Raw genomic sequence first — 24,433 nt, 5'->3', positions numbered from 1 at the left:
AGTTCATTTGTATGTGTATGTGAGTTTCTAGTGTATTCATGTGTGTGTGTGTGTGTGTGTGTGTGTGTGTGTGTGTGTGTGTGTGTGTGTGTGTGTGCAGTCGGAGGCTCCAAGCCCTCATGCGTCAGAATGCTTTTCTTTTTCTGTGGCCCCTGAGCAAACATATTAAGAACTACCTTATCACTGCTTATACAGCCATGTCCACATACACAAGACACACATATTAAACACAAGCCTAAGCACACACACACAGACACCAGATTCACAAAACAATACAGCTGACACCAAACACACAAAGCTTGCCGCCACACTCTCCAAATGTCACCGACCCATCGAGGAGGAAGGGCTGGGCTACGTGGCCTTTCAGGTCTCATTGGTTGATGCTGAGAAATCAGTCTGACGCTCTGGGACAAACCAAGGATTATAAAAGCGAGGTACGCTGACTGTGTCCGAAAAAGCAACACACTCTTGACAAGCCTTCTTTGAGAGGTGCATCCATGGATTATGAAAAGAAAAACTTTCTCTGTTTCACAGATGAAACTGATGCTGAACTGTAGGTTTTTTAGAGAAGCTGCAGAGATTTAATTGACAAATACCAATTTAGGTGTAGTATCACACCTGAAGATAACGCTGATTATCTCTTTGAGTAAACTGGAAACGACAGACTCTCCATAGACAAGTCACTAAAAGAACCCAGAAAATCTCCAGAGCTCATTTTTTGGATGGATAATTTGAGCATCAGGAGAAACAATACAGACTGAGAACTTGTAGAACAAAAACACTGTGGGAAAAAGATTCTTAGTCCAAGTTTGAAACTTTCAGAAAAAGTAAATTCATATAGACTTCAGGCCTGAGCATCATCTTTTCTTCTTTTTCAACTAAAGCCACAATGCTAAACAGAGCAACAGCTTTGATGGGGATGGCGTTCATCCTGCACGTTCTGATGATTCTAGGGATGCAAGTGGAAGCAGCAGCTGATGAAAGAGGTAAAAAAATGTTAATAATACAAGACCGCCTAATTCTCATAGCCGGCATTTCCTTATTCTTGAAGAGTTACTGGTTAAAGGTTTGTTTGTGTTTAAAAAAACTGTGCTTTCATTTAAAGCACGTCACAGTTTTTAAAAAAGTCATTCAGTCTTCAGCCTCGGTCTTTGCATCAATCGTTTCAAAAGAAGGTGTATGATGGCTGGAACCGAATAGCAGCTTCTTGTGTTTCTGTGCACGCTCTTCATGGAAAAGCCAGCCTAATCGCTTTATTGTTATTTGTTTTGTAGGCTTTGTGAAACAACCACGTTCCCTTCGTAGTCTTTTTCATGTCTCAGCTGTTCCACAGAAGACCTTAGCATTCAATTCAAACCAATACCTGAAGCACTGGCTCCTCAAAAGCACAGCAGCTCAACATGATGGTACAGCACAAACCACTGACCGAACTGCCACAAGAACTATTGCAGACACCAAGTCCAAGCAACCAGTGGTCAACAGCAACACAGCTGGTCCTGGTACACAAGCCAAGCTGCAGAAGATGATCTCAGCCCTGGAGGAATTTCACCGGGCATTTAACAGAACCCGGAGCTCACAGCTTACCATCATGCCACGAGGTAATACCACTCTTCTTTTAACTTTTTTATGCATTTCCTTCTTCATTGTATTATAAAATGTATTACTCTTTAAGGTTCCAGCATTAGCAGAAAGAAAACGCCAAGAGAAAGGTCTCAACATAAAGAATATCTCTCCCACATTAAGACACTGTATCTGGGATATTTTCTACCATTGGCCTTTATCACAGCACGAAGGAGGAGATCAGATAATCAGAGCATCAGTCAATCACCTGCCCCTCCCCATGTACCTCGATGTCTCCACCAGAATGAATGAATATGCCTTTGTGAATATGTTTTTTAAAGTTCTTTGAGTACTCTGACTAGACTAGAAAAATATTAGTTCATTTCAAAACACTTTGTACTTACGAGTTGCTGCATTAAAGACTATTTAACATCAGACTAACTCAAACATGCAGCTCCTTAGGTAATGTCTGGAGAGACTCAGGACTGCACAGTATTTACAGGCTTGGCCTAAACCAAGAAGTGACCTCTGCTTTCCTGACATTTTTGTTTTGTTTTTCATTTCAGTAAGCAGCAGAAATGCCGGGGGGAAAGAGAAAGTGGTAAGTTAGACCCAAAGTCTAAAGATCTGAGTGCTGCATGAATGTATGAACAAATGTCACTTAGTAGGGCCCGCAGTCTGAAGCGGTTCAAGTGGTCAGTCAGATTAGAAACATGCAAAATAACTGCATTCAAATTAGACATAAAGAAAACAGATACGTGAATTGGCTGACAAGAAATGAGAATTTTGTGGTCCCTGCATTATTCACTTGCTTGAGTAGTCTTTGGTTGCTTGCAGGTTAATAGTCTATCTGAAGAGAAAACTGGCTTGTTGTTTAGTTTTATTCAAAACACTGGTCTTTGTCCCAAAGGTGGGCAGTTCTAATGAAGTGCTGGTTGCATTTTGAACATGACTTCTTAAATCCAGCAATAAAGAACTTTGACCAAAGGATTAAATGAACCAGAGTGTGACAGGGTGCAGAAACGAGGATGTCTTGAAATCCAAGCAAAGCCACTATGTAACAATTTCCACGTATAGGAGTGTAAAACAGCCAATGATGTTTGTGTGGTTGCATTCTTAAAAGGGGGGAGAAGGAAAGTATCTCGTTGATGACTCGTGCTTTGATTGCTGACAGCCAGTTTAATCTTTTTGTTACCGTTGTGATGGAAGCTCACTGCTGCTGAAGGAGCGGTGAATCCCACCACTGCGTGCCCAGTGTTACTTGACAGCACTGCATCCAAAGCCAGTGCAGACGTCATCCCAAGCCTGACTGGTCGAAACTTTAGGAAGTCCTTCCCACCACAGACCAAGAAGACCAACAAAAGAGGTGAGCAAAGTTAGTATATATCTTCTGACAGGTGGTGTATTTGGTTGACAGACCATAATAATAAACAGGTCAAACCTATTTATGTATTAAGCCAAGCTGCTCTCATTCAGCTTTGATTAATGCAGCACATTTGCAGAGCGGCAGTTCTTGGGGACTGGAGTGCATAATTATGTGTGCAATTTTTAGTGTGCATGAATTTATCATTGCTCTTTGAGGTGTTGTCACAGCTTTTTCACCAGCATGTCTTCAGACTGATTTATAACCACGTGTTCCTTCTTTGCTTCTTCCACAGTGTGTTTCTGGAAGTATTGCTCTCAGAAATGACAGCTTTCCAGCCGCGGCTCACTTTTGTGTCTCATCTTCTTCCTTTCGCTCATCCTTCCATCTACCCAAGTATGCGTCTCCATTTTTTATTCAGCCTCCATCCTCTTCTGTATCTCCTGCCTGACTTTTGAGTGCTAAGAAACTGTGGCTATGACAACAGAAAGATCTTCGTGCCGAACCAGGCCGGCGCCAGCCTTGGACCTTTTCATTCATGCATCAACTAACAAGACAGACCAGTCAAAACAAACCTTGTGCACCCTTGGTCAAGACACACACACTTGTTAACCCTTACGCTCCTTTATAAGACAGACACGCGTCAGTTTTTCAATGTGTGTGCCATATTTTAAATAAAGTTTATCATTTGCATAGCAAATACTGACTGTGATGACAAAGGCTGCCATTTTATTTCCTACAGTCAGAGATCTGAAACAGTAACTTCACTTTGTGGTTTTTCTTTGATTACACAGTTTGTATTTAAAGGATTTTGTAACACTGGTTGTTGAGCTGAGATCAAATGCAGTACTTTATTTAGATACAGCTTCAGCAGCAGTATGTTGCAATCTGACACTAAATCATCATCAGAGTTAATAGTATTTGATGAGTGACACCAGCTAGCCTCAGTAGTCAAACCAGCCTATGTCCAGACCAGCAGTGAATTCTTCAACCGGGCGTTTCTGGGGAAACTGGACTGTGAGTATTTGGTGTCCGGGTATGTAAATTCTGGGTCACTTCATTCAAAGGGTTTCTGCAGAAGTCAGCGTCATTGTCATCCAGCTGGTGATTATATACAAGTCTCTGTGTTAAATGTGCTTGACCTTGCAATCACAATCATTTTGTCTATTTTTATTTACCACAATGATTCAAGCATACACTGCTTTGGAAAGTCAAAAGTCTAGCACAGGACCAAGAGCAGGCTATTATATCAAACATCACACCACTGTTTGAGCACATGATGGACATGGACAGTGGTTAGGTTGTGGACTGTAGCAGTGATGTAGCAGGAAAATATCTAAAAATAGTCTATCCTCGCATGGCAATAATTTGTGCATCCAGCCTTTACACTGCTGCCTTCTTGTGGCCACAGTTAGCTACAGTCTGCTGCCCTTGCTTAAATTTCATAAGGGAATGCAACCCTTGCTGTTTTGAAGGTGTGTCAGTCAATTACTTTAGTGGGCAAGATGAGAGGCCAGGAGGTTTTTCTGATGGTTTGTGCGTAAGCATTGTGGATAAACCACTGGCCTTTGACTATAAACTGATTAGAGACCAGCATGTGGCACAAGCGACCACTGACTGACCTTTCACTGTTCTGAGATCACTTACTATATGCGCTTCATATACAGCTAGCATTAGCAAGTAAAAGAGCCTCAGTGGTTTGTCAGCGTAATACGAGTCTCCTCTTTGTACCTACTTTGGCTAACATGTGGGATGAAGAGAAGATGGAGAATAAAAAAGCCGTTAATAAATTTTAGTACATTAACAAGGAAAGCTCTGATTACGATAGAGAGGGGATGGCAGCTCTAATCATATCTGATCTAATAAAATGCAGGCTCAGCAGTACTTATTAACATCTATGAGATTATCTGAATGTACTGTCTTTAACCAGCAGCTCCAAATTCATTTTCATTCATATTTTTAATCCCCTGTAGATATTTACAGTTAAAGCGTTTGCTCAAGCCTTTAATTCAGCTGATTTTTTTAATTATTAACTTACTTAATGTGCTTTAACAAATCTAAATGAAGGCCTGTATTTCTGAGCTCACTAGTTTTTCAGAGATAAGTGGTCCTCACAGGACAGCAACTACAAACGTGATTTATTTTATGAACCATGTTGCTGGGCACTAAACTGTATATATGCAGTGTTGGGGAGTAACGGAGTACACGTACCGCCGTTACGCATTTAAAATACAAAATATGAGTAACTATTCCGTTACAGTTACCGTTTAAAAAGGTGGTATTCAGAATACAGTTACTTTGTTGAAATAAAGGCATTACACGGCAGTCTTTTCCTGTTTCATTAGGCTATGCCCTCTCTATTTTTGGTTTCCACGCCGGTGATACTCCCCCACTGAAGCTAAAAGTGAGTCCGCTGGATCCATCCTGGTCTCGTCGTTCTGTCAGGGCTCTGTGTGCGGGCAGGCGGAGATGAGCATCCAAATGCAGGACTTGGAGACATAAATGTAACTGAGAACCTCAGTTTTATTGCTGGCACCAAACAAAAAAAGAAACCAAAGCGTGAAAACACAAACTGGAACACACAGGCAGGATCTGAGAGTACAATGCAACAGAGAGCAGAGGAAAGCACAGGAAAACACAGGGCTTATATACACAGGGCGGTAATCAGGGAATGGGCAACAGGAGGGAGACACAGCTGGGAGAAATTAGACTAACGAGACAGGGGGAGCAAAGCTGGACACACTGACATAAGACACAATCCTTCAAAATAAAACAGGAAACAACACACAAATCACAAAGACGCAGACTTGACACTGAGAGGCAGACAGAAAGAATATAAGACATGGAACTCAAACTATACTAAACATAAGACACAACCGAAGAACTAATCCCTCACCAAGAATAAGACATATATATTTATAATAATAAAGCACCAGAGAATAAGAAAATAATCCATAATGCAAAAAAATAAACAATGACAACTCAAAATGCTGCGTCAGAACTGACCCAGAACCGAGACATCCCACCGTTCATCTGACTCCTCAGGACTTGCCTGACCCTCTGCAGCTTGCAGCTTTCCCAGCAGTCTCTTCATGGTTTCTATTTGCCTGTTGTTCCCAAGTTCCTGTCTTGGATTTCCTCGAGCTGTCCTTTGTTGTTATCCGACTACATTTCTCTAGTCCGAATAGCATTCCAGTGTTATTGCAGTAGATCTTGGTGGTGTAGATCAGTGCACTGATGTCTTGTTCACTCTTGGCATACAGTTTGATGTCATAAAATAAAATTATTTGCGATACTTTCTGGATGTCATAATACAACAAAAATCGACATACTACTAGAAAGATAACTTTAGAGTAACTTTGTGCTGAACATTGGGGGGTTAGGGGTTAGGAGGTTAGGGGGTCTCTGGATCTCCGTTTAAATAAATAAATAAATCTGGGTAAATTCCCAGATGGTAAACATGGGACTATTTTGCTGGTAATACCTGAAATGAATAAAGAAAAGCAACAGCCTATTTATGCAAGAATATTCATAATTTTATTGGGGGGGTTATATTGGTTGGGTCTGATTATTGGGGGGCGGGGGGGGGGGGGGGGGGGGGGGGTCATAACCCCCCTGACCCCCCTGGAGATTCTGCCCTTGTACAGACCATAATACTATTCTGAATGCTGACTGCTTTTAGTCTCCTCACCATTCTAACAATGCACCGTCAGATCTGCCTTCAGGAAATGTTTTCACTTTGATTACATTCATGTATACCTTACATAGAAGGGCTGCAACACAGACAGCAAAGGCAAAGAAAGTCCACAAAGTGATCCAATCAGTTTAATTCTAGCACTGAGCATGTACATGAAGAACAAAATGATTCTAATACTGGGACAAGCACGGCTGAATCAGAGTGAACTGTGATCTGCATCCATCAAAAACACATTTACAGTAGACAAATCCAGAATCAAAGCACGGCCACACACAGCTAGTGACAAGCGTAAGATTCAAAGTATTTCCAAGATTATTACACTAAACAGTCCCACTGCATGAGCACACATCAGTGTGTTATTGATCTGTTTTGTTGAGACACACTGTGCTCTTTACTACCTAACAAATGCTTTATGTTTTCATTTTCTATTATCACGAAGTAGATCATGAGCAGTGATTATAAATCAGCAGTGATAGAACTGAATCACTAGCTAAGGAGTAAACACATCACACTGGAAAAATAAGATCTTTCCATGTTGGGATTTTAATGGTGTGTGAAATGAACATCATTAACATTTTCACTTTAAATAGAATAAAAGATGAAAAAATCATTTTGATTTCCTATAAACTGAGTGTTGTTATTGATCACAAAGTCAAGGCTGCGATAATTGTTGTCTTTGAGACTGCGTCTCTCACTCTCTCGCTGTGTGTGTGTGTGTCCGTGTGTGTGTGTGTCCGTGTGTGTGTGTGTGTGTGTGTCCGTGTGTGTGTGTGTGTGTGTGTGTGTGTGTGTGTGTGTGTGTGTATACAACGGTCAGAGTCAGTGTTGCAGTGACACGGTCCTGCCATTATCTGAAAAGTGAAGTAGTTGTGTTGTCATCATTTTTAAAATGGTCAAGATAGAGATCACACACACACACACACACACACACACACACACACACACACAGACCCGTGTGTTAGTGCTTTCCTCTTTACTAGTTTTCCTTATGTTCTTTACATATTTCTTGATTTCCTTGATTTATACGCTGCCCTACATTTTGTTTAATTCATTTTGCAACATGCAAATAGGCAAACTCAATCTCCCTCTCAGCAGGACAGGTGCCGGTGAACTCCTCTCTCTGGTAGGCACGGTTCAAATACCGCCACACGCAGGTCATCTCCCGAGGAATCTCAAAGCCACGATATTTCTTTGCTACAACCTGAGAAAAAAGGCATAGAAAATAACCAACAATGGGTCCTTCTGATCGAGCTCATGTAAACGTTCTAGCAACCTGAATAAGCTGCAGACCTTTAGAATGTGGAGTTTGGGCAGCAGGTTGCAGTCAGCCAAGGTGAGCTCTGGCCCATCTAGGAAGCTCCTAGTTGACTCTGGCACATCTCCTAAGACATCAGCATCAATCTCTGCAGACAGGGGAGTCCTTAGGAAGTCATCAAGGCGCTGAAGAGACTTCAACAAAGCTTTCTGTAAGGCTACAAAGTCAGAGGGAGAGAAGTTCAAGTTCAAGGTTCTTTATTTGTCACATGCATAGTTATACAAGTATAACACAGTGAAATGTAGCCTGACACGCTCCTCGACATGTGCAAAAAAAAAATTGGGGGGGGGGGGGTGTAGAGGAAAAACATTATATATATATACATATAGTATGTACATTGGGTGAATGTGCAGTAGTTGCAGCAAGCAGGTGAATTCTGTACATTAATATGAATAGACATCTGACTATTTTACAGGATAGACAATGTAAACATATTTAAAATTAAAGGAATTGAAATGTACATTGTGCCTTGGTTTAGTGTCTGGAAGAGTCCTGTCTCAGTCAATTATAGATGATGTGAGAGGGCGGGTGTGTGTGTTTAGGGCCCGGATGGCTTGGGGATAGAAGCTCCTCTTGAGTCTCTCTGTCCTTGCCCGGAAGATGCGGAACCTTCTACCAGATTGCAGAAGTTGGAACAGTTTGTTGCCAGGATGGGACGGGTCCTTCAGTATCTGCGCTGCTCTAGTCCGGCATCTCCTGGTGTAGGTGTCCTGAAGCGGGGGGAGAGCAATCCTGCAGCAGCGTTCTGCTGTACGGATCACTCTCTGGAGAGCTTTTTGGTCCTTCACACAGCTGTTCCCAAACCACGATGTCATGTTCTGTGTGAGGATGCTCTCCACAGCGCCTGTATAGAAAATCCTGAGGATCTTTGGAGAGACCCTGAACTTCCTCAGTTGTCGTAGGTGATACAGGCGCTGTCTAGCCTTTTTGGTCTGGACCTGAATGTGGGCAGCCCATGTCAGGTCTGAGGATGACATGACATCCTGTCAATCACACGCTGATGTGATTGACAGGATGAACTATCTGAACAAACACTGATGTTTTCCACAACAACCAGCTCCTTATTTACACACCAGTATTCACCATTTCCAAAAGACTTTTAATAAAATGCAAATATTTGCAGGTTTGTTTGGGTTTTTTTGCAAATCATTTATAGTTTAAACATATTGAATACTGTTTTTCAAAAAATACATGATTACTTTAAGGGTCTTTGAGGGTCACCTGAGCTACCCTCCCAACAATATGCTTTATCACAAAGGAGAGTTTTAAGTCTTAAGCTCATCTTAAAAGGGCGTCTGTCTCCTGAATCCAAACTGGGAGCTGATTCCACAAAACAGCCTCTGCCTCCCATTCTACTCTTAAATATCCTGAGAAGCACAAGTGAGTCAACAATCTGAGAGCTTTCTGTTCAGGTGATACCATGAGCTCTGTCACCTGAGATTGAGCCTGATTATTCAAGAAGAAAAAGAGTAAGTTATGGTGAGGGTTTCCCCACAGAGGTACGGCATGGGAAAACAGCTTTAGTTTAAATAGTTTCAATTTTCCAATATAAAACGAGGAAAAGTCTGCGTATTCCATCTTCTATAGTTTAATATAGTTTAACATCTGTATAACACTGCATGGCCATGACCAATGTTCCCTCACACAAACTCCCTGAGCGTCCCCTGGACCACTGTGAGCAACAGCAGACGTGTGCACTGTGGTCACGCCAGCATCCAGTCCATCCAAGTCACATGTTTATTAAAATAATCAAATTACAGCATTTATGTTAGACGACTTTTAATGAACTGCTTTAGCCCACTTACAATGAAAACTTAAAAAAATCTTGTTCCTGACCTGTAGCATGTTAACACTGTTGGAAGGAAAAATAACTTCAACTCCAACTTTCTTCTTTTTTTTTATATAAAGCTCTGACTTGTATTCTGAGTCTGTGGTCTGGGAGAGAGTCTGTAACTCTGTCTGTAAAATACAGTAAACAATGACCAATGTTGGGCAGTTAATTATATAGTTACTTCTTCAAAAAAGTAACTGAGTTATGCAAACAAAGCTTTTTGCAGCTGTTTACCTAAAAATGCAGCCAAGGCGTTTTTTTATGCTGCAGTCACAAACAAACCACACACACACCTTACTAACTTTCTTGAATACATGTTTCCAACCTAACTGTGTCCCTTCTTACCATCTGTTGTGTCTTTTCTTGAGTTTTTGATGTACGCTGAGAATTTGGCAAAGATGTCGATGCCAGCTGTGTTAGCTTCTGGATGTTTGGGAGCCAGTCTGGGATATCTGGAGACAAAATGGAGAAATTTGAAATTAACCTCAACACGGCTTCCCATCGCAAACACATGTCTTTCAATGTGTGCTTGCATACCGGGGTGGAGTCAGTTTCTCCTCCAAGAATTCTTCTATCTTGTTGACATCAACCTTGACTTCACCATTAAAGGTCACAAAAGGAGGGTTGGTTCCTGGAGCAAGGTTGTGGAGGTCAGCCGGCTTCCTGATAACCCAAAAGTCAGGTGCATGTGGTCACTCTCATGTGTATCATAGTCACTGTATGAATACGTGTATGCGTCTGCACCATGTTACCGCTTGAGGTCGACTGTGGTGACATTAAAAATGACTCCTTTTAGCCACAGGATCATAAAGAGTCTCTGAGAGAAAGGACAGTTTCCGATGCTCTGTCCATCACTTCCTGCCTACACACACAAAGACCAGTCATCACGTGTCCTGCAGGTGATCTATGGATAAAAACTGTAGTGCTTCACTTATGAACAGCAGAACAAATGGGTGGATGAAGGAAATAAAGAAATAAAACCCCAAAAGAACGATACGGTGTAAGTGTAGATCTTACATCTCTTTTCTCATATTATAATTAATTTGACTGAATAAATCTGGACTCTGTGTTTAACAGAGATGTACAGGAGAATATCCTCTGCATGATAATTCCTGTTTCTCTCCCATGTGAATACACAAGCACATCAGCTATCTGTTGAAGTTCAGGTGAATCTAACACAACTAAAATGTGTCTGTGTCCTATTATTAGCTGAATTGGGATAAATATCTCAGTATGGTCACTGTTAGAGATCCAATACTGGAAAGAAATTCTAAAAAAATGATCTCGCAGAGGAGTAATGTAAAGAGTAACGTGATCAATAACTTTTATAAGCAACGTGCTTCATCTTTGCGCTATGAGTGTTGTGTAAAACAGTTTTCCTGTGAGTAAAGAATTCATACTGAATGTTGCTGCAACAGCTCTGAGCTCTCAGTAACAAACAGGAGGATAATCAGCTTACCCAGCGAGACTGCTGAGATTAACATAGCACACCAGCACTATTCAGACTATTTCATTCTGTACTCTTTTACAAACAAAAGCAGAAACTGTGTTTCAGCATAAGTTGAAAGTAAAATGCTTATTTTAAGATTTTCATGATCGTGCTGTTTTAAAGAAATCCTCAGATGTGAGGATTTACAGCTTTTCTAGACCACAGAGAAGGAAACCTGAACTTCTACATAATATTTGTATCTACCTCCATCTGTGCTGCCCACAGGGCCCGTGACAAAGGAAGGCTTTGTTTGAACAAGCTTGTTACGTGGACGCGGCCGACGCTCGGGTATTTGTGCTAAATCTCTCAGGTAATGAAAGTTATTCTCAGGATGCTGTTGAACCAGAGCACAGAGCACACAATGGTCACAGAAGTGCAAGCTTCATGTACTTTGAATCTTTTTCAAATCTCATTTAAAATTACATGCATTAAGTAATGTGGGTTACCATGGCGATGGATTAGAACAGCACTGTCTTAATGGGATGAGATAAGCAGATCAAGATTAGCTTTTTCACTTGCTGTTTGTCTGTCACGGTCCTGGGGTGGTGCTCCAGTTTGGTCACTCTTGTTGTTCATTTTTGCAGATTGTTGATGTTCACTGTGAGAGAGCTCAGCTCTTGTTCAGTTTGTTTTTCCTGTCCAGTGTCTGACACCCAACTGTGGCTGTGGTTCTGCCACATTAATAATAACAGTGACTCTTACAGGCAGCCGTTTAAGTTTATTGCTCTATTCCAGGAAGCAAGCTTAGCTAACAAGTTTGTGTGAGAGAACCAGCTGACAGACATCTGTGCTTATTCATACATTTCTGCCAAACTCACATTTTACATTTTTACAAAAATTCCAATTAGATATTAGTTTTCTATTTTGTGTGCAGTGATCAGCAGTCATGGATTAATCATCCCCTGAGTTCAGTTGCTTCCAGGCACTTTATATAGTAAGATAACAACCCTACAATGAAGCAGCAAGCTCAGAATACGTAGTCTCCATCCTTCTAACTCTCGTGATGCTAGTTTCTCGGGTTAAAATGTGTTCACAGATTGAGGTTGTAAATCATGATATCAAAGAACATTTTGAAGGCTTCTGTGTCTGAAATTCAGAGTCTGAACATGGAAATCCACTGAAATTCATCTAAATCAGATTCCACTTGCATGGCATGGATGGGTCACAAATTCAGACCAGATTCAGTTTGGCTCTGGTCATTTCCCAGCTCATCCTGTCTAGATCGGGCCAGTGTGACAGCAAACATGGATGCTGGGACGTGGAGGAGAAGGGAGATGAGCTGGTAGCTGACAGCTGAGCTAATGGGCAACACTGGCCTGAACAGGCAACTGTGTGAACAAACACTGTGAATACTGAAACAGTGTGTGCAATGTGCTGGGCCAAGACCAGGCTCGACCTCCCAAAACTATATTGAAATATTTAACCTCTGTAAAAGGCACTTCTTACAGCACATTTACTGATAAAACGAAAGACTTGGAAAGTCCCCCTGCATTTGTTTTCAGGGAACTATGAGCACTAGCAGTCACACGCACCGTCTGTCAGTGAAGGCTGAATATTAGAAGAGATTAGAAATGGGAAACATTTAAGCACTTTTCTCTATATTTATTACAGATTTTTATCCAGTACAACCAGAAATAATCTTATTCTATATATAGAAAAATTACATTCTCTCAGTGTTACTGAATAATTATTCAAAGAGTTTTTATTTAATTCAGCATGTTGTGTTAAAGTGGAGTCACTGCTCTTCCTATGGTGAAATGTGGTGGAGCTCCACCGGTCATGGCTCTCTTTGCGTCCTCACACAAAGTTGAGCTTATTGAACTAATTCAGCTGCTCTGGAACAGGAAACTCTCAGCGTCTCAGTTTAAAGTCAGAGTTTGATTAACATACTGATGAAGCTGCTACAGCCTCAAAGTTTCAGGCACCAGTGACACTACATGTGGGTAACAAGTTATAGACACCAGTGACATCTCCACACACTTTACTGAGCAGGTATCACCTGAGCTGCTGTCACAGCCTTCGTGGGCTCTATAACCCTCTCTGCTGCACTGCAAACATCGGTTCTATACATTGTGTGTGTCTGCCGTCTGTCACTGCCAGTGTTGTGTTTGTTTGTGCTCAGCTCTCAGCCTCTTTTCTTTGTATCTGCTTCCTCTTGGTTTGATGAGAGAACACAGCATTGCGTTTCACTTCTATGGTGCTGACTGTCAGATCTATGTCCCTCTGCAGAACAAAGGCTCATGTTCCACACAGCCATTACTTCAGTGTCTCAATTAAGGCTTGGATGTCTCTTAACTTTTTAAAATTCAGTGATAAAGAGACCGAGGTGATGGTGTTTGGTAGCCCCACTGAGACCCCCAATGTGTATTTAGATACCTTGACCCAATATGTTAAGCCAGCTGTCACAAACCTGGGGGTCAAAGTGGACTGTGATCTGAAGTCATTTACCGAGGGTGCAAAATGCTGCAGCTCGTCTGAAGTTTGAGCACATTTCCTCTATTTTAGCTTCATTTCACTGGCTGCCCATTTCTTTCAGGATTCATTTCTAAAATTCTTTTATTTGCTTTTAAAGCTCTCCATGGCCTCGCCCCATCCTATCTCTCTGAGCTGCTACAGCCTTATACACCCACCCGCTCTCTCAGGTCAGCTGATCAGCTGCCCCTGATTGTGCTTTTGCTGTAGCAGATCCAGTGTTGGTTTATTTTATTTTATTTTATTTTATTTAGTTAATTCTACGTTGTTTTATGTTGTTGGGTTTTTTAAAAAAATATAAGGCTGTTTTAAGTCAAATCTATATGTATTATGTGTTTTATTTTATTCTATTGTTATTAACTTATTTACTGCACAGCACTTTGATCGTGTGCTGGCTATTTTAAAATGCTTTATAAATAAACTTGGATTGGGGTAGACAAATTGACTGTATTTTTGGAAGTACATGAAATATCAATAAATTACACTGACAGTGAATCAGTATGTTTAATGCTAAAGTAGAATGCCATGGAAAAATCAGGATCCTTTTTGTACCACATAAAAAGACTGTAAAAACACATCTAAGCATAAATTCTACTTAATACGACAAATGCATTTATAACATATGTGGCAGTGAAATATTAACAATAAAGGTCGTTTAGTCTCTGTGTAGATTTATTTGTTATTAACTGATATTTTTGTGTAATTAAGGAAGTTTTCACTAACAATGGTGTAACATGGAAAATTATTAAAAGCTATAATTGTGCTAATTTCACTGATGGCTTAGTATCTTATAAAATTGGTTACCAAAAACATAATAAGAACAAATAAGAAGATAAATGCATATTCTTTATGACTGAGGTATTTACCGTCGCAGATTCTGGGACTCTTACAAAGAATGTGGTATTTTTCACTTTTTTTTGCACAAGTATTTAGAAGCATCGAATATTTTACAATAATTAAAAAAAAACAATCAAATAATTTATTTTTATAACGTAGGTCTCATATTTATCAAAATTATTTTCTAAGTCAGGACAGCTTGAAGTTTTTTTCGTCACATTTTATGGAGCCAATACTCTGATCTTGATGTTCAGGAAGTCGTCTTCAGGTTTGTATCAGGTTCAAACACAGACGGAGGCCTGATGGCGAGTGGGATGGAAAAAGTCTTTGATATATGAAGCTAACATTTCATAACGTTTTATCAGTCTTTATTAGTTTTATCTGTGTTTCTTGTTCCTAATTCTTTTGTGTATTCATATCATATTTCCTTTCATTTTCAGATTTTCTCTTGTACTAATGTCCTCCCTGTTCTCACAAGAACTTTATATTTCTCTGCTTATTTTCTGTGCACTTTCACTTTGCTGTATCATGAGCTTCTCCATAGAGACTAATTCATTATTCATTATGACAAAATGCTCTTTGTAAATTCCCACTATGATAATAGTAATAACTATCCGTCTGGCATTCATCACAGGCCAAAGGAACCATGGAAGAGTTGATTACCTTGACATACAGGGAGATTTCATAGGGTTGGTTCTCCAGTGTTTTACTGTCCACCACAGGACTGTCCGCTCTCCTGTCGGAGGTCACCTTGATCTCTTCCCTCGTCTCTGCAGTCATCGCCTCCCGCTGAGGGACATATGAGCAACCATGTTCCAGCAGCACCACTCTCTTTTTCTTCACCTGCTCGTCTTTCTTTTTGGGCAGCGATTCATCTTTGATAACTGACTTCAGCTCATTTATCCAATCCGCCTTCCTCGGTGAACTGATCTTTTCTGCTGACGTTTCTTTATCCACCCATTCTTTCCTTCCCCACTCCTTCTCCCAGAACTCTTTTTTGATGTGCCTCAGCTCTTTACTCCAGTCCTTCCTTTCAGCAGCAGTCGTCTCTTCTTCTGGCTGATCTGTTTTAATCCAGTCTCTATCTTTTCTCCTGGGTGACAGCACTTTTACTTTCCCCAGTTCGTCTTTCCTAAGACCTTGTGGCTCAGGACACAAGAACCCATTCTCCATTGTTTGCTTCAGTGTTTTAATGCTCTCATTTAGATCTGCCTCTGCCTCACTGTTGTGCACTTTTAGCTTTATGTCCTGTGTCTCCATGTCCTCTTTACCCAGTATGGCCTCGTCTCCTGGCAGCACTTGGTGATCTTCATCTTTTATCTTGTCTGTGGCATCATCAGAACCGCTCATAATGGTGAAAGGATGTACTTCTTCTGATTTTTCACTGGGCTTCTCCTCCATCGTTTCAGTCTCATCATCAAGAACGGTGACTGGCTCTTCTGCCATCTCCACTTCTCCTTCCATTGACTCTTCTACTGCTCCTCCTCCAGTCTCAAATTCTACAAGCATCTCTGTCTGTGGATGTTCTTTTGTGTTGTTTCTCCAAATTGTGTCTGCTTCTTTCAGGAGCTGCAAAGGATGCTCTTGTAAAGCACTTCCTTCTGTTGTGGATTCATTTTTCTCAGATTTGTCCTCTCCTTCTGTCCCGTCGAGCTTCACCTCGATGCCTTTCTCAGATAGAGAAGCTTCCTCCACCTGGTCCTTTGTGTCTGTATGTACCTCTTCTCCAGTCTGGCCCACTGGTTCTGGAGGAACTGTTATAGCTTGTATTTCAAGCTTAGCAGCTTTTTCTTCTTGCATTTCTAGATCATTTCTTGCTCTGTGCTCTTCTTGGCCCATTAACTCTCCAGCAACATTATTGGCTATCGTTTCCTCCATTTCTGAACTCTTTCCTCCCCCGTCCATCTCTGCCAAGTTGTTAACTTGCTCTTCTGCTTGCTCCTTCTGGGTGACGTCTTCAGTCCTTTTAGCTTTAGTGTCTCCATCTGACTGTGGCTGTTCTTCAGAGGTTAGGGCCGTCAGCTCTGGTTCTTGTGCCGTTTGATTGGTTCCTGCTCTCACGGGGATCTCAGAGCCATGATTTACACACTCCTGGACTCCCTGGCATTGCCATGTAAGATTATCAATAACAACCTCCTGTTTTATGGATTCTGAGGGATCTTCTCCATCATTGTTTTTTATTTCATTTTGACTCTCATTATCTAATTGGTAGGTTTGATTGGCCACCTCTTCAGCTGTAACACTTCTATCGACTGGTGTGTGATCAGTGCCCAGAGCTGAAGCTTGGATGCTGGCCTGTTCATTTATTCCAGAAGAAAAAGGAGCCACTTCTATGTTCAGATTAACCTCTGTTATGTTGCCAGCAGTGGGCAAAGTAGCAGTTTCTGTTTCGCCTCGGTCACCAGTACATGTGTTGGAACCGATTCTTGACTCCCACACAGAAGTACCTCCGTCCTGAAGACAGGACACGTGATCGTCGGTGCCTTCGTCCATGTTTTCCTGCCTTACATCTGTTCCTGCGCTTGCTGTTTCTCCCCCTTGTTTGTTTTCTTCACTTTCCTCCTCTTTTTCATCATCTCCATTGCTGTTTAATATTTGCCGTTTCCCTGGTTCAACCACAACCAATAGAGGGGAAAGAGAGAGATTTTCAGCCATCTTTGTATCTTCAGATTCTTTGTCTGTTGTCAGTGTGGTGGTTATTTCTTGATGTCCATCTCCCGCTCCCATTTCTCCATTCACCTCTTCTTCCAGTACTTCACATTCATCCTCCCCCTCTCCTATTTCTCCATCTGATAACAGGGTCACATGTGTAATCTCTCCTTTCTGCCAATCATTGTCTTCTTTACTTTCATCTTCAGTTTGTTCTGCTTCAGCAACCATCAAAACATCTTCCCCAACCTCCTCTGCCAGTTCCACCTCATCATCATCATCATCTTCTTCTTCTTCCTCGGCGTCGTCTTTGATTCTGTGGGTATCCAGGTCTGAAAACATACCTTGTGGGCTGTGGGCAACGGCTCCATTTGGCAGGTCTGGACTTTGGCTACAACTTAATTGAGCCATTAGGAAAATAACACAACTTATTTAGAAAGAAATGATAGTGTCCAAGTTTGCAGGATGAATGTGCAGCTTTATAACATGTAAAATTAGTGAAAATGATCCGGCGTTCTAGAAGAGTTCAAAGATGGGTATGAAGAGTAAAACTTACACTCCCAGTTTTAAGCTTGAATCCCAGAGGAAATCAAAGCGCTGATAGAAAACAAATGAATACAGTCTCACAGGATTTCTGACGAGTCCAGATTCTAAAAAGTAAAGATGGATGGTTACCAAAGTTTGACATCTGTAACAGCTCTAGGAGTGACACGAGGTTCCAAAGTTCCAAAGTAAAGCAAGAAGAAAAATCCAGATTTCCCCTGTAAGATGGTTATGGGGCTCTCTCATCAGTACTGTGCCTCAGGCACCGCTCCACGTCAATAAGTACGTTTCGCCTCCTCGCTTTCTTCTCTCTCTCTCTCACTAAGGGATTAAACCAAGGCTGATCCCACATGATCACAAGCTTAAACTCTGCCACCCAGAGGCCAGCACCATTTGATCTGGAGTTTCTTAACACATTCAACCACACATCACAGCTACATCTACGAAACCTACCCTCCAGTAGATAGACAAAGCCATATATACAACATCTAGTGAACTTCAGTTTTATTTGTACAGTGCAGGTTCACCAGAACTATTTTATTGAAGCACTCTCAGCCCAGTTTACTACATGAACGTGTTTAAATGCTGTCTTCATTTTGTCATACTAGTATCTTTAATAGATGATATTAAGATATGAAAGAAACTTGAATAAGTCCAGACGCTTTTCTTTCCAAGCTCCTTAGACTACGACGACCTGGATGACTGAGAAGCTTCACAGACACGTGAAACAGAAAAATGTTTTTGTTTTAATTCAGCTGAAACCAATAAAAGAAAAAGTGTGTTGTTTTTGAGTAAGAAGGTTAGAGAAGGAAGAGCCTACAGACCCTTTCCAAAAAATATGAATATCATGGAAAAGTTCATTTATTTCCTTAATTCCATTCAAAACGTTAAACTTTCATATATTATAGATTCAGGGTTTCAAGTACTTAGATGTTTATTTAATTACATAATTTGGGCTTCCAGCTCATAAAAAACTCAAAAACAGGATTTCAAAAAATGAGAATACTGTCAAGACCAGAGGCGGAGCCAGACATTTGAAACACCCGGGGCTTAGCCCTAAAGGGTAGTATGCATGTGGGATTTTTTTTTTTTTTTTTTTTTTTGGGGGGGGGGGGGGGGGGGGGGGGGGTAAGAAATGACTGAAAGATTAATTGGCTCTGTTTTGAGTTTTGTTCAAAAAAGAATGACTTCATAGAGGGAAAAATATATATCATATGCAGGACACCTTAAACTAGTTTTTTAATTAAGCAGCGAGGCAGAACAAAGTCAGGGCTGTATCAAGACACGAGGACTAATCCCCAATTCAACCAGACCCAGAACTGATCCAGAATTAAAACAGGACTACAACAGTTCAAAATCAGGACTACTGAGGACTTAACCAAGACAGAACCAGAAAGCTAGATGATAGTAGCACTAAAAATCATCATAGACCTGCACTACACTTATTTTTTAAATTCTACCAAAGAACTCTGTTTAGATTGAGAAAAGTTTATATAATTATTTATCCTTGTTGTGCAAACAAGCCTGCAGAACTTAATAAATATAGAATTTGAAAAATAGCAAACCTAAAAAGAAACACGAGATACATGAGGACCTATGATACGGTGATACTTTTGGTAAACAACCATTTGACTAACATGTGTGTCTCACCTGCTCTTGTTCATCTGTTCTGTCCTCATTCTCCATCTCCCTCTCTGTTCCTCTCTCTCTCTTTGTGCTGACAATCATCAAATATACAGTTGAAACCAGATATTTACACACTCTTCAGATCAAAACACAAACACTTTTTTAATTGTAACATCAAATCAGACTAATTGCTTATTTTTTTTTTAGATTGATAAATAAATTATTTATCAATGTGTCGGTGAAGGTTTTCAGTCAACCAGGTCATCGTAGTCAAAGGAGCTTGCAAAGAAAAGCGTCTGGACTTCTTTAAGTTGCTTGAAGACGTTTCACCTCTCATCCGAGAAGTTTCTTCAGTTCTAAGGTCAAATGGTGGAGAGTCCCAGATATAAAGCTAGTGGGAGTTTCCCCCCACAGAGGGACAAAAGGACCCCCTGATGATCCTCTAATCGCCTGAGCCAAGGTGGGAAACTGGGCGTGGGTCACAATCAGCCAGAGTTTCAGGTGAGTTCATTGTGAAACCTGGCCCCACCTTATCATGCGAATTCCTGAGATCAGATGGCCCAGGATGTGAGTGGGCGTTAAGGCGTCTGGGGAGGGATCTCAAAACTGGATTATAGATGGCAGAGAGTTGGTGTCGTAAACCCCGCCTCTGTTCAAAGATGGTCGCTCACAGTGGACATAGATGGCTTCCCATATGGAAAAGATATATATAAATCTTATAAAGTTTGTATCTGTCTTGTGTGAAACTTGTATGAAAAGCATATAAGTGTGAAAACAGATATAAGATCCCTTGAAAAATTATATAATGAAACTTGTATGTTTTGGATACTTACTAAAACAATGTATGAAAGTAATGTGAGAGTGGCCACTTTCATGAATAATCACATATAAGTTTTTACTATTTCTTTTCTGTATGGGTTCTTTCACTCCTCTTTCAAACCATCTGTCCTCTCTGTCCAAAATGTGAACGTTGACATCCTCAAAGAGTGACCTTTGACCTTAAGATGCAGATGGACAGCTGAGTCTTGTCCTGTGGAGGTGGCTCTTCTGTGTTGTGCCATGCGCTTGTGAAGTGGCTGTTTGGTCTCTCCGATGTAGAGGTCTGGGCATTCCTCGCTGCACTGTACAGCATACACCACATTGTTAAGTCTGCTTTTCTTTGCAAGCTCCTTTGACTATTACTTATCAATAACATATTTGTTAACTTTCAGAGTAAAGAGAGAAACTATCTGTATTTCTTAATTGTAAATGGCACCAAATTGTATTCAAACTGAGCCACACTTATGGAGCTCCACAGTTCTGTTCCTGGTGTTTTGGTTGATATCTCTTGATGTTCCCATGTCACAGAAACAGGCTCTGTGTTTTGCCTTATATGCATCCACAGCTGTGCCACCAGTTTACTCACATGGACTCTACGAACCAATCAGAAGCTTCTTCAGCTCAGAATGGAATCGTCTGGAGTTTCTTATTAATTAACAATAAACTTAGTGTACATGTACTCCTACATTTGATGAAAGTGATAAAAAATAGGAAGCTCTGTCTCTCTTTATTCTGACATTTAACTAATTCAAAAGATATTTCAATATTTATCTAAAACAAGTTTACTCTAAATTGATGTTGTACAGTAAAAAAAATGTTCTTGTGTTTTCCATAAAGTGTAAATATCTGGTTTCAACTGTGAATATACTGCTGTGTATTGAAGTTCCTCTTGTTTTGCATAGGAATATACTGAACAACATACAAAGCATAATATATAAAATACTACCAGAGTTTTTTCTTTGAAAGAAGCCCCTTATGTCCATTCTTGTATATCAGTGCATTACTGAAACCGATTTATTTAGCTGTGGAGGGAAACAACTGAAAATATGAAATAAACACACATGTAAGCTAAGACTCTCTAAAGAAACAGCATTGTTGTTGTTCGGCTTTTCATTTCGCCATTTGTTGAGTCACTTGAAGAGCAATAACGTAATATTGGTCAAGTGATCAGTTTGATATCAATCTTTCGTGATGCACCGTCATATTTACATTATTTGTACGGTGCGAATGATTTTCTTTGGTACCTGGTCAAACTTAAGCTCTCCTTAGTATGGCTGGCTCCGTTTCTCCAACAGCGCACTCACAGGCGGCAGCTGCCCCGCCCCTTCGCTCAGTCGTTTAGTGCCTGAGCTCGGATCATACCAATATCAGGGGGGATTCACGCACAGTCGTAAATTCCCACAGTGTGCACTATGTGCTTCGACTATTGTGTGTACTTTTTGTTTTATACAGTTGTCAGCCAGACATCTAACTATGAAAAAATAACACCCCAAAAGACCCCGGGCTTCTGACAAAACAACCCGGGCTTAAGCCCAGTAAGCCACCCCCACGCTCCGCCCCTGGTCAAGACATCACTGTTTAGTTCTCAGTTTTTGCAGGAAAAAAGAAAGAAATTAGGATTACAACAAATCAATCAAAATGTGGTACTTTCAAAATGATACGTCAATCTTCAATACTTGGTTGGGAAACACTTTGCCTTAATCGCTGCTTCAATGCGCCGTGGCATTGAGGCAATCAGCCTGTGGCTGTCGGCAAAGTTATGTGACATCAGTGATGTTTGTACTAACTTGGTTTTAAAGCCTTTACTTTCAAATATACGCCATTCAATAGTCGACCTTAATCTTACAGAGATTGTGATGATTTTGTGGATAATTAAAGTCAGTCATATATCCACAAACACAACAAGCTGAAAGTCAGTGATGCTGCTCGGTTTGCAGTCCTGAACATCAGGGCACAAGCAGGATCCACTGCACTGTTAATGTGAGCTATGTTACATTGCTGCCTCTGTTCGGTGGTGTCGAGCCAAACGGACTTTAACGTGTGTTTGAACGAGCTGACGGTTCACTCGTTAAGCTGAAAGAAAGATGCTTTAATCACAGCAGTCACACATGTGTCCACTGCACCATCTGGAACTCTTCTTGTTTACACTCGTAATAACACAAACACTAAATCCTGCTTCTCTGGTGCTGTTGTGTAGCAGTGTGTACACCTGAGACTGTCACCTGTCTGTCTGTCCTGCACTCTCTCTCTGTTTCTTTCTCTCTGATTGTGGAATAAAAGTATGAACATGTGTTTATAAGTTACACTTGTGTTTGAATCCTGCAGCTTATCACACATTTGATGTCCAGGTGTGACGACTGCAAGTGTCCAGAGTGAGGACAGACTGAGGGACCCACTGCTGCACATCATCTGTGAGGCTTTGCACCCCTGATGATCCACCAGGACAAACTCAGCAGTGTGTGAGGAAGAGGAGGAGGAAGAGCCAGCAGCAGCTGACAGATGGAGAGAATAGACAGACTGTTCCCTGTTTGTGAAGGACTGCTAGGAAAGTTTAACATAACTGTCTGTGCTGAATCAGTCTTATTAGGTAATGTTCAAATAATGTTATCATCCCAGTGTTTCCAGTGTGAGAGAAAGTACTCAGGGCCTTCAAGCTACACACTATGAAAGGCAGCAACAAGTTCAATGTTCAGAAACTAAATGTTGGTTTCAGTTCTATGAAGCTTTGAGTATTTTGGATCAGTAGCTGCTGTGTTTGTTGCATCATATTGCTGTAACTGTTTATATGCTTTATATATTCTGAGCTAAGTTGATCTATAGTGTTACATCATATTCTATAAGGATGTTATGTGTTTGTAGACTTTCTGCCCAGTTTGACCCATTTAGCAGAAGTCAGCCTGTTTGAGGCTCTGATATCTATTCTGTATGACTTAAAGCAGTTATGACATGGTCTGATTATTACGGAGCCCCGCAAGGGACATGGGAGGAAAAAAAATTACAATGAACTTTTGCGAGATCTCTGTGCCGGGAGAGCGGTGTTCCTCCCGGCTGTAGTAGGACCTCCTGTTAGCTTCGAGATGGTGGGTGTCAGATCTACGAAAACGTCGGAGCACTTTTGCAAATATGTGATGTCTTGTAAACCGAGCAGATATTTGACGTTTACACAGCTACATTCACGCCTCAAAATATCTTAAAAGTGTATTTTGTGACCCAGAAAGAGTAATATTACAACTGAGTAGCTGCCGCCATTGTTTGAATTCAACTTTTGTGAGATCCCGAGTTACCTTTGCGAGATCTTGCAAAAGTTTTGCGAGATCCCGAGTTTGTTTTGCGAGATCTCGCAAAAGTTCATCTTAATTTTTTTTCCTCCCATGTCCCTTGCGGGGCTCTGTATAAAAGTTTATTTTGTGACCCAGAAAGAGTAATATTACAACTAAGTAGCTACAACTAAGTAACTAATCTTAAATGACTGTTCAGTACAGAAATGAAGCCCAACAATTTTACTAGTGATGTGCGGATCGATCCTGAAATATCGATTCCTCCGATACCAGTCATTTATGTTCTAGAATCGATTCTCACATTAAAATATCGATATTTTAGTAATTTAGAGTCAATTTGTAGTTTATCATTAACAGGAACACAGTGGAAAGAAACTATAACATTCGGATTGTCTACATTCAAAGGAACTACTTCCTCTTCCGCCTTTCATAGTCATGTATGAAATACGGCTGTATAAATGTCTCGCAGCCCTTTGGCGTGCGCACTCACAACAATGGCTGAGCGTAATCGGAGTCATGTGCGGACGTATATTACCTCCACAAACAGCTGAGACGTGGTTTGCGATACATGTGGCAAAAAAGTGCTCCAAGAGTGAGGTGTTGTGGCCATACTAGGGAGACGTTCAAAAGGGCTGTTGGGGGGGGGGTTAAATACATTTTACAGTGTTTATTTATTGGATAAAATACGTTAAATGTCACTGTTATTATTGGCCAGCCCGGAAACAGCGGGGTGTCCAAATTCAGAGGCTGCTTCCACCTGAGGACCCGTCATTGTTGGAGACTGGAATTGTCTGGGCCGCGCTATGAATTCTGCGATATGGTTTTTCAATTTTGTTGTCCGGGTGGAAAATCGGGAGAAATTCGGGAGAATGGTGGTTCCGGGAGATTTTCGGGAGGGGCACTGAAATTCGGTATTCTCCCGGAAAAATCGGGAGGGTTGGCATGTATGGTTGT

General features: G+C 41.0%; 2 protein-coding genes across 2 annotated transcripts; one reads left to right on the top strand and one right to left on the bottom strand.

Annotated features, from left to right (window-relative positions):
- The first annotated feature begins 472 nt into the window (after positions 1–472).
- urp2 (urotensin II-related peptide) lies at positions 473–3,603 on the top strand. Its single transcript, XM_076880751.1, has 5 exons — positions 473–986; positions 1,275–1,598; positions 2,127–2,161; positions 2,770–2,926; positions 3,219–3,603. Exons 1-5 carry the CDS (start codon positions 890–892, stop codon positions 3,248–3,250), a joined length of 645 nt encoding a protein of 214 aa, XP_076736866.1. The 5' UTR covers positions 473–889; the 3' UTR covers positions 3,251–3,603.
- Positions 3,604–6,734: 3,131 nt separating this feature from the next.
- On the bottom strand, positions 6,735–18,019 carry LOC101485119 (uncharacterized). Its single transcript, XM_014407668.3, has 6 exons — positions 15,228–18,019; positions 10,519–10,628; positions 10,304–10,429; positions 10,112–10,218; positions 7,911–8,092; positions 6,735–7,821 (listed from the first exon to the last, which is right to left on the bottom strand). Exons 1-6 carry the CDS (start codon positions 17,622–17,624, stop codon positions 7,669–7,671), a joined length of 3,075 nt encoding a protein of 1,024 aa, XP_014263154.3. The 5' UTR covers positions 17,625–18,019; the 3' UTR covers positions 6,735–7,668.
- Between the last annotated feature and the right edge of the window lie 6,414 nt (positions 18,020–24,433).

The sequence above is a fragment of the Maylandia zebra genome, linkage group LG23, assembly GCF_041146795.1.
Source record: "Maylandia zebra isolate NMK-2024a linkage group LG23, Mzebra_GT3a, whole genome shotgun sequence".
NCBI classification, from domain to species: Eukaryota; Metazoa; Chordata; class Actinopteri; order Cichliformes; family Cichlidae; genus Maylandia; species Maylandia zebra.
Note: the sequence above shows the minus strand (reverse complement) of the source record. Positions and strands in the feature narration are given on the sequence as shown.